At 44.4% G+C, this 11,168-nt stretch overlaps 1 protein-coding gene across 1 annotated transcript; it reads left to right on the plus strand.

The window, feature by feature from the left end:
• Positions 1–2,034, plus strand: LOC126787442 (uncharacterized). The gene is made up of 4 exons (XM_050513328.1): positions 1–768; positions 881–1,019; positions 1,098–1,646; positions 2,030–2,034. The coding sequence occupies exons 1-4, from the start codon at positions 1–3 to the stop codon at positions 2,032–2,034; spliced, it is 1,461 nt and encodes a 486-aa protein (XP_050369285.1).
• Positions 2,035–11,168: the final 9,134 nt, after the last annotated feature.

Below are 11,168 nucleotides of genomic sequence, written 5' to 3' on the forward strand. Positions count from 1 at the left end.
ATGGGACGATTTGCCAAAGTTTCAAGTGCGCGCAAACTAATCGTTGACACCCACGAAGCCATTCCTTCAGATTCTGCCTATCTCATTAGTCTTCGCTCCGGATTTGTGTCCCTACGGCAAGATAGTTGGCGAGTCGTCGAACCCTATAACCCTCATCGATTCAGTCGACAATTCGGATATGTTCAGGGTGTTCCCGGAGATTTCCAAAGGGATAGTCGACCCATACCTTTGACTCGGACATACTCGCTTTGGGATAGCTTGACGAAGCTTGGCACAAAAGGTGAGGTAATTTTGCCTATGAAAAGTGACATCACTAAGTTTATGGTTACTCAAGACTACATCGAATGGTGGTCCAAAGTTCATCACTCTGCATCGAAGAGGCCTATGAAGATAACCATTGTAAATTTGCCACAGCAAGAGCCTCCAAAAGCTAAAGGAGACGACCGTGCGACAACTCCTCTCCAAATTTTGGTTTCCGCCGAAGCTTTGCCCCCGGTTGATAACTATCAGATTCCACCTCCTCCAGTTTTGGAAGGAATCGGAGATTCAGCAGATTTCCATCCCAAGTCGAAGGAGAAGGTTGCTACGTCCAGAAGGCATAGTAGAAGCAGCAGTAGTACCCATAGTGACGTGCACTTCAAACGTCAAAAGAGGGATGATGCTGATCTTGGACCTATTTACTTCAACCCTAATGCCGACTTTGATCTTGGCGGCAATTTTCTTGGGGATGTTCCTGGTCCTTCAAAACTCGTGCATGCGCATGTTGAGGTATTCACTTAAACCATTTTGTTGTATTTGCTTTTGTGCTCGTCCCCTTTAGCTATGTATCATATTCAACAGTTCACTTATCGCCAACTTGATTCGATTTTGTTCTTCCCAGCTTGAAGATATCGGTTATTTTGATGAAGTCTGCTCAGGTGACGGCGTTCGATTTCCTTTTAAGGAATGTGTAGCTAACATTTTTCCAGAAAAGGACGTACGTCGAAAGGAGAGTGAACCACAGCCGGTTGACCAGAGAGGTACACACGAATTTGTTTATATATTATTTTCCGTATTTCTTCAATATTTTACGCCCATTTTCACCCTCATATACACAGGTTTGTCCATGGCTACGGGAAGTACAAAACCTTCTGAAAAAGCAATATTTCCTGAAGCTTCTACGTGCGATGTTGAGGTAGTGGACACAAGTCAATGGCTCCGCGATATCCGCATGCGAGCAGCTGCGGAAGTTTGTGCAAAGATAGAAGGCGTGATAGCGACGTATTCTCTGAAAATGATTATTGAGGGGAGGAATGAGCTTGATATGTTGACGAATGAACTTGGAAAATATGGAGTCGACCCATCAGCAATAAAAAACAAATTGGAGCAGTTGATGACAAGCGCTACCCTATATGACTCGGTAAGGCTTGCATGTGCTCACAAATGTGCCATGGGTGCCATGAGCGCCCAAAAATTGGTGGAGACAGAATCTGAAATCACGACAGCGCAAGAAATTCGACAAAATAGTTTTGATCAGCGTCAGTCTACACTTCAGTCCCTTGAGAACTTAAAGAAAGAACAACAGAAGCTGGAGCAGACGCTGGACTCGCAAGATGCAGACATTTTTCTTCATGATGCAAGACTTGCTGATCTAAAACAGAAGAAGAGTCAAATCCGAGAGATTCCAGAACTGACTGCAGCAGAGATTGAAGAGGCAAAGAAGTTGCGAGCCAATTTTGAAGAACATCGTAGGAGCTTCAAGGGTTTGACCTGGATATGATAACTGACTTGAATGATCAGGACTTGCTCCTTTTTTTTTCAATCATTTTGTAATCAATCGATTTTGCAATTCAACTTATTGTCGGTGAAATAAGAATTTGATTTATGATTGGCAGACAAAACTCCCCTTTTTTTATTTTTTATTTTGATGTGACTGAACTTAAGATTGTTATTCTCAAGCTGCCTACGTATCCTTTTTAAAGAAGGAATCAAGTCATCACGTAGTTCAAGGGGTTTTTTTTTTGTTTTTTTTTTTGTGTGTCTTGCGCAGTTTAAGCTCGTGCAGACTTGGAGCATACTTTGTTTTTTTTTTTTTTCAAGCATAATACTTCTTCAGGAACTTGCCGTTGATGGGACCGATTCTCAAACCGTCTTCCGCCACAATTTTGTAAGCTCCATTGGTGTAAACTTCTCTGACGACGTAAGGACCATCCCACTTTGACTTGAATTTGGAGCCAGACTTGTGCGTCATAATGATGGGTCTTCGAACAGCAAGGACTAAATCATCAACTTGAAATGACCGTGGTCGAACACCTTTGTTGAAGGCGTGTGACATCCGAGCTTGGTAGCATTCCAGGTGTTGTTGTGCGTCAAGCCTCTTCTCGTCCAAAGCTTCTAACTCTTGCAGGCGCAACTTGACATTTTCTTCATTTGTGAGACCTTCTTGCAAAGCGATTCTCAATGACGGGATTTCTTTCTCTTATGGTAACACGGCTTCGACACCATAGACGAGAGAATAAGGTGTAGCATTTGTGGCTGTTCGATACGTCGTTCTATAAGCCCAGAGAGCTTCGCCCAATTTCTCATGCCAATCCCTCTGCTTGTTGCTGACAGTTTTCTTCAAAATGTTACATAGCGTTTTATTGAATGCTTCTGCCAATCCATTTGCCGAAGCGTTATACATCGAAGAGAAGTGAAGCCTGAAGTGAAATTTCTTGCTCAAATTTTCTGTTGCGGTATTCGAGAAGTACTTGGCGTTGTCTGTGATGATGCATCGTGGTATACCATAGCGTTGTATAATGTTTCCAGTAATGAAGTCCACAACATTTTCTTTCTTTATTTCTTTCAGCGGTATCGCTTCTGCCCACTTTGAGAAGGAATCTGTGGCTGCCAGAATGTACATATGCCCAGCCGATGATTTCGGAGTGATGGGTCCGATCGCATCCATTCCCCATACATCGAACGGGTGCGAAGCAATTGTCGGATGCAACGGCTCAGGTGGCTGATGAATGAAGTTGGCATGAAACTGACAAGCTTGGCATTTTTGTGCATACTCCATACAATCCTTGACCATGGCAGGCCAATAATACCCTAGTCGTCTTACTTGCAAATGTAACTTTGGCCCTGACTGATGTGCTCCACACACTCCAGAATGAACCTCTTCCATGGCTTTCACCGCTTCATCCTTTCCCAAGCATCGAAGGAGTACTCCGTCAAACGATCTTCGATATAAAGTTTCCTTGTAGTAGAGGAAGCGCGGTGCTCGTCGCTTGATGCTCCACTTTCGCTTCGAATCTTCGGGAAGCTTGTTGTGCTCAAGATAGTCGATAAAAGGATGTCTCCAGTCTTCAACATCAATAGTGTGAACTGACACTACATGAGAACTGGCACACTGGAGTGAAGGTTTTGTTGTCACGACCCACCTTTGGCAAATTGGGATGTCCAAAATTTCGTCTCCAGACAATGCCAAGGTCGCCGCCAAGTTTGCCAATGCGTCTGCCATTTGATTTTCTTTCCGTGGCACATGTATGAGTGTAACATTATCAAAGCCCTTCAAGAGTTGTGTGGCAAGTTGGAAATAAGGTACCAAATCTTCCTTTTTGACCTCGTAATTAGTGAGCAGTTGATCAATCACCAACTTCGAGTCTCCATATACTTCGAGACTTTGGATTTCAATCTCTAACGCTGTTTGCAATCCCATGATCAAGGCTTGGTACTCTGCGACATTGTTGGAGCACAATTCCCCAAGGGTGAAAGAATAAGGCAATATCTGCTTTTGTGGAGAGACGAAGATAACACCAGCCCCTGCTCCGTCTGCCCTAGATGAGCCATCGAAAAACATCTTCCAAGTAGGGAGGACCTCTGCAAGGAAGACTTCCTCATCCGGGAATTCATCTGAGATTTCCCAATCCGCTGGAATAGGGTGGTCTGCCAAGAAGTCGGCTAACGCCTGCCCTTTCACTGCTTTAGCGGGCACATATACGATGTCGTATTGGTTCAATAGTAACAATAGTAACGCCCACTTAGCCATGCGTCCGGTTAGAACTGGTTTCGATAATATAAACTTAACTGGATCGGCTCGTGCCACCAAATGCATTGTGTAAGCTTGCATGTAATGCCTCAACTTTTGAATGGCGAAGACGAGTGCAAGACACATCTTCTCTATCGGCGGATAATTTAACTCAGGTCCGGTGAGGGTCCGACTTAAGTAGTATAAGGCTTTCTCCTTTTTGGCTTCATTTTCTTGGGCAAGAAGGGCCCCAAGTGATCTCTCTTGAGCCGCGATGTAAAGGATAAGAGGTTTCCCGGCGATAGGTGCACCCAACACCGGAGGATTCGCCAAGTATTTCTTTATGCTCTTAAAGGCATTGCGACAAGATTCGTCCCATACAAATGGAACATCTTTCTTCATGAGTCGACTGAATGGTTGGCAGCGGCCCGCCAGGTTCGATATGAACCGTCTGATGAAGGCAAGTCGTCCTTGGAGGCTTTTTAACTCGTGCAAATTTCTTGGCTCTGGCATTTCCTGGATGGCTTTAATTTTGGATTGGTCTACCTCGATGCCTCGGTGCTTCACGATGAATCCAAGAAATTTTCCGGAACTGACACCGAATGCACACTTCAAAGGATTCATTTTTAACTGGTATTTGCGTAACCTGTCGAATACTCTTCGTAGATCTTGCAGGTGATCAATTCTTTTCTTTGTTTTGACAACCAAATCATCAACATAGCATTCTACATACTTGTGCAGCATGTCACCGAAAATTTTTTGCATAGCGCGTTGGTACGTTGCACCGGCATTTTTTAACCCGAATGGCATGACCTTATAGCAATAAATTCCTTTGGGAGTTCGAAATGCAGTGAGTTCCTCATCCTCTAAGGCCATCCTTATCTGGTTGTAACCTGATGATCCGTCCATGAATGACAAAACCTCATGCCCGGTTGTCGCATCCACCATGAGCTCTATGATTGGTAGAGGGAAATCATCTTTTGGACATGCCTCGTTTAAATCACGAAAATCTACACAAACGCGGATTTGTCCGTTTTTCTTCTTGACAGGAATAATGTTTGCGATCCACTTGGGATACTGAACCTCTCTAATGAAGCCTGCGGCAATCAACTTATCAACTTCTGCTTCAATTTGAGGAATAAGTTCTGTTCGAAAACGTCTTTGTGTTTGCTTGGTCGGCCGAGCCTCTGGTTTGACAGCAAGTCGATGAACTGCTACTTTTGGATCTAGGCCGGGCATTTCTTTGTACGTCCAAGCAAATACATCTTTGTACTCGAGCAACAGATCAAGATGTTCTTTTTCTTCTTCAGAACTTAAAGACGCACTCACAAAAATAGGTCTTGGGTCTTCCTCTGTTCCCAAGTTAATCTCCTTAAGTTCATCCATAGTGGCTTGCCCCCCGTCTTCAAGTTCTGGAGGAGCTTCGTCTACTTCAATTTCAAAATCTTCATGATCGTCTTCCTCTACGGCATCTGCTTCTGCCACCGTGACATGATAAGAAGTTTGGACAATGTCATCATCACCGTCATTATCGAGGTTGCCATCTCCTTTTTGGCCAGTGAATATGATGATATGTTGCTTCACTTTGAGTTGATCCGTGGAATTCACTTCCAACATACAATGCCTCTTCATGCGTGACGGGATAAGACTTCGGATTTCCTTGCTCTCCGCTTGACCACAAGTCATTTTCCTCTTGCATATCTGTCGTTCCTCAGGTGCTTGGATCCTTTCCAACGCAGGCTTTCGCGGAATGAGGTTTGCATTTTGCCTATCTTTGTCTGAACTTGACATCCTTTTGAATACGGAAGGCCGGGTGGTTGTAATACCGATGCGATTGAAGACTGAACCTCTACTTGATGTCATGTTCACACGGTCAAAAACCGACACCCTTGTGATTGATCCTTCATTGTGTTCAGATATTGCACTTCGGGAACCTGGACGAATGCGATCGAACGACGAAATGCGAGGGGTTGACTGAACCTCTCGACTCTTCTCTTCGACCACCTCGACACTGATATGTTGCACATTGGCTCGCTCTGCCCTTCTTCTTCCTGAAATTCTAATAGGCTTGCTCGAAGTGAAACCGAGACCAGCTTTAGAAGAATCAATTGTTGCCCCTTGCTCTCTTAACTTCTTTTGTGACTCATCGAGCTCATGCGCCCTCCTTGCTGCAGCCTGGTCGTCCTTTTTACTTGATGAACCAAAGTCGTATCCGGCCTTTTCTAACAGCTTGTATGCGTTAGGATCGAACCCTTCACTTGTTCTTTTCTTGGGCAGCGATCCATGTTCCGTCTTACCTTGAATCGGTTTGACAAACCCCTCTAGTGGCTGCTTTTTGGGATTTCGGTTGTTCATCTTTATTAATGGCAATGTTGACTCCTCCTTCAACAATTTCACATCATCCTCTTCTAATTTTCGTGGGCAATCTTGTGACTTTGTCCCCACAAATGGGGACTCCCCCTCCCTTCGTCTAGACTTCGGAACATAGCGAAGGACCGAAAATGCATGGCTGGCTTTTCTTTCTGCAGAGGATGTTGCCACTTCAGATGAGACTTTTTGTGACACTTCACCATAAAGCTCAATGTCTTTTGATTTGGCATCATTCTCCCTAACTTTAGCGGCTTTCCCCGTGGAGGGTACTCCGACCGGAATGACTTCTTTCATTGACTCCTCATCTGTGTAGAATTTAGAATCCGCAAAGTATGATTCGGCTTCTGTGAAAGGTTTAGTATCTCCAACCACGGTTTTCACACCTCCGCGATAGAACTTGAAGCATTGGTGCAAAGTGGATGGCACGATGCCATTTTCATGTACCTATGGTCGTCCCAGCAACAAGTTGTACGAGGTCTTGGCATCGATGACATGGAACAAAGTGTTTGATTTTAGCTCTCCAATGTCCATGTCTAGTCTGATCATCCCTATCGCTCTTTGTCCTCCTTGGTTGAAACCTTGGATCATGAGACGACTCCTTGACAACTCATCAACGTTGATGCCGAGTTGAGACATGGTTGACTTGGGCATGATATTCACTGCTGACCCTCCGTCTATGAGCATGCGATTCAACTTCCGCTCTCGCATGTACCCTGTCACAAAAAGAGGTCGATTATGTGGCTTAGAGCCCAATTGGAGGTCATCATCCGTGAAGTGAATGGTATCACAATATGCATCACACACGCCACATTCTTTCATGCTTGTGGAGTGTTTTCCTACGTCGATAAGCAACTCCACAAGTGCGCGTCTCGTTGATTTTGGCAATTGCATCAAGTCAGAGAGGCTAAGTTGGGAAGGTAGACTCTCCAATTGTTTCAACACCTCATTCTTCTTTAACACTTGACTTGCACCTGTTTCTGTTGCTTCAGGTTTCTCGTCTTCTTTGGAGCTAACTTCACAACTCATGGCCATTGAAGTGACATTCGGTTGTTTTGTCGGCAAGAATTCTTTTGACAAGTTCCGGCGAAGATGTTTATGCAAATGTGGAACGACTTTCGTTTCAAAATGTCCTCGTCCATTATCCTTCATGCGGGGATGTGATTTCTTATGACTTGGTCGGGCAACCGGTGAGTTTGGCATCATACCTTTGCGAGTTCTTCTTCGGGTGACCAATATCCATCCTTCATCATCGGCATTAGAGGCAACTTGGAGGGTAGGCGTGGAAGCAGGACATTCTTTAACTTCTTTGGTCTTCTTATGTTCGCGCGCCTCCTTTATGAAACAGAACGGTGCTTTCATCAGGTGAAAAGAGAGTGGAACTGGCTCGAACGACCCGAATGTTACGGTAGTGCAATTGACTTCAGCAATGTCGTCAACGTCCAGCTCAATCTTCCCTTGCTTGGCGAGGTTCATTATCAAATCCTTGAGAACAAAGCACTTCTCTATAGGGTGACTAACGAGACGATGATATTTGCAATACTTCGGATCGTTGACTCGATGCATTTCTTCTGGACGTTTGCACTCCGGAAGCTCTATTATCTTGTTTTCGAGCAAATCCTCTAACATGCCCGCCACATCAGAGTCTGGGAACGGGTACGTCTTTCGCTCCATCTCCTTTAACGTGCGTTTACTCCTATCGTAGGTTCGAGGAGGTTCCACCTTATTAAATTCTTTCTTATCCCGCGTAGAGATCTTAACCGGTGCAGTATTGATGACCATTGATTCTTTGGAAGGCTTCTTCACAACCTTGTCAAATCTGCTTCCGAAGACTTTCTCTTTTCGTTGGTCGACCAAGGTTTCATTCTTCCCCTTATGACTTGCCAAGCTTAGCTCCATGTCGTGGGCTCGAGTAGCCAACTCCTCGAAAGAACGAGGCTTGATTCCTTGCAAGATGTATAACAAATCAAAGTGCATGCCTTGGATGCACATTTCAACGGCTGACACCTCTGACAGTCGATCCTTGCAATCAAGGCTAAGTGAGCGCCATCTATTGATGTAACCAATCGCGGGTTCATCCTTCCGTTGCTTCGTGTTAGTTAGCTCCATCATGCTCACCGTCCCACTAGGCGTGCCAATTTGTAGAACGCGAATCTGAAAACAAATAAGAATGCAGACATGTGTACAAATAAATGTAATTTATTGAATATCAAGCACGGGGTTACAATCTTTGGTGAACTCCTCTGATTCTATCTCCGTATGTGATTTGTCTCAAGGGTGACATGCACTTGATCTTGAGGATTTGAGTTTGATTTGGATTTGACTTGATGAAGAACGAGCGATTTGGCCGCTTGATGATTCTTCGTGGACTTGAGTTTGGATTGGATTTGGATTTGATGAAGAAAGAGCGATTTGGCCGCTTGATGATTCTTCGTGGACTTGAGGTTGGATTTGGATTTGATGAAGAATGAGCGATTTGGCCGCTTGATGATTCTTCGTGGACTTGAGGTTGAATTTGGATTTGATGAAGAAAGAGCGATTTAGTGGCTTGACGATTCTTCGTGGATTTGATGATCTTCGTGGACTTGAGAGACTTCGGGATTTGTCGAGAGTGATTCTTGCTCAAGTGATTTCTCTCCTTATTCTCCAAGTCTAAAAAAATCCTCTCCTCGTCAAATCTGCTTCCGAAAACTTTATATGTTCGTTGGTCAACCAGGGACTCATTCTTTCTTTTATGACTTGCCAAGCTTAGCTCCATGTCGTGGGCTCGAGTAGCCAACTCTTCGAAAGAACGAGGCTTGATTCCTTGCAAGATGTATAGCAAATCAAAATGCATGCCTTGGATGCACATTTCAACGGCTGACACCTCTGACAGTCGGTCCTTGCAATCAAGGCTAAGTGAGCGCCATCTATTGATGTAGCCGATCGCGGGTTCATCATTTCGTTGCTTCGTGTTAGTTAGCTCCATCATGCTCACCGTTCGCCTTGTACTATAGAATCGATTAAGGAACTCGCGCTCCATTTGGTCCCAACTGTCAACATACTCCGGTTCTAAATCTGTATACCACTCAAATGCATTTCCCTTCAACGAGCGAACAAACTGCTTGACAAGGTGATCGCCTTCTGTCCCGGCGTTACTGCAAGTCTCCACAAAGTGGGCGACATGTTGTTTTGGGTTCCCTTTACCTTCAAATTGTTGGAAATTTGGTGGCTGATACCCTCGCGGCATCCTTAAGCTGTCGATCCTCTTAGTGTAAGGTTTGGAGTAAGTGAGGGAGTCACGAGAAGGACCTCCATATTGAGCCTGAATTGAGTTGGTGATGATGTCCTGTAATTGCTGGAGTGATAAGGAACCAAGCGAGTCGCCATCGTTCTTGGACGTTTCTCCCTTTTCATTTACTTTGCTCCTGTCAGGTGACCCCTTGGTGGAGTTATCATCATTTTGATCTTCCAACTTGCTATAGAGCTCAGCGATTTGCACATACTTTTCTTCAACCGTTCGGGTGAGCTTTTCAACCATCTCCAATAGATTGGAGAGTTGCTCCTCGACTGTGGATGTCCCCGTCACCAAGACCTACGCATTGTCAGAAGAGGATTCATGTGTCATAGAATGAAAGTTATCACCATCTTCTTTGGGACTTCCATGGTATGATGCCGTGCTTGATTCGTCATCAGAGAAAACGTCTTCTAGGATAGGGTCATCACCATGAACGGGTAGAAGAGATTGCTCACTTGGCTCCTTCTCCTTTGACACTTGCTTCTTCCCGCTTTGAAAGGCATGCTCTATTGCTCCCAAGCTCTCCAAGGTGATGACTGGTTGACGAGGCTTACTAGCAAGTGCCATGAACGTCGTGGGTTGAGCTCTAGCCACGCTCCGGGTGACAAGGGCAATCGGTTCACTCTTCGATTTGGAGGATGTTTGCTTGGACTTCTTGACCAGCTCGGCCTCTCTGCTTAACCTCGCGGTTGTGGACTTGGATTTCTTCGTTGGAACGACTTGATTGTTCTTGGAAGCCATCGCACAAACGGATTTGATTTCTTCGGAGAAGGAGATGAGAGGCCAAAAATGTCCCACTGGGCGTGCCAATTTGTAGAACGATAATCTGAAAACCAACAAGAGAATGCAGACACGTATACAAATAAATGTAATTTCTTGAATATCAAGCGCGGGGTTACAATCTTTGGTGAACTCCTCTGATTCTATCTCCGTATGTGATTTGGCTCAAGGGTGATATGCACTTGATCTTGAGGATTTGAGTTTGATTTGAATTTGATTTGATGAAGAACGAGCGATTTGGCCGCTTGATGATTCTTCGTGGACTTGAGTTTGGATTGGATTTGGATTTGATGAAGAAGGAGCGATTTGGCCGCTTGATGATTCTTCGCGGACTTGAGGTTGGATTTGGATTTGGATTTGATGAAGAACGAGCGATTTGACCGCTTGATGATTCTTCGTGGACTTGAGGTTGAATTTGGATTTGATGAAGAACGAGCGATTTGGCCGCTTGATGATTCTTCGTGGACTTGAGGTTGGATTTGGATTTGAGGAAGAACGAGCGATTTGGCCGCTTGATGATTCTTCGTGGATTTGATGATCTTCGTGGACTTGAGAGACTTCGGGATTTTTCGAGAGTGATTCTTGCTTGAGTGATTTCTCTCCTTCTTCTCCAAGTCTAAAAATCCCCCTCTCTTCATGTTGAAGGGGTCTATTTATAGAGTCAAAATTTCTATTTTGTAGAATATTTTAATGACATTAAAATAATAAATTCTTTAATTGTATAATTAAATCAATATGTATTTTCCGATTAATTTA

This window comes from Argentina anserina, chromosome 3 (genome assembly GCF_933775445.1).
Source record: "Argentina anserina chromosome 3, drPotAnse1.1, whole genome shotgun sequence".
Taxonomy (NCBI): domain Eukaryota; kingdom Viridiplantae; phylum Streptophyta; class Magnoliopsida; order Rosales; family Rosaceae; genus Argentina; species Argentina anserina.

Coding starts and splice junctions, on each gene's coding strand:
- LOC126787442 (XM_050513328.1), top strand. CDS start 1: ATGGGACGATTTGCCAAAGTTTCAAGTGCGCGCAAACTAATCGTTGAC. Junction 769..880: donor TCGTGCATGCGCATGTTGAG/GTATTCACTTAA, acceptor TGTTCTTCCCAG/CTTGAAGATATCGGTTATTT. Junction 1,020..1,097: donor ACAGCCGGTTGACCAGAGAG/GTACACACGAAT, acceptor TCATATACACAG/GTTTGTCCATGGCTACGGGA.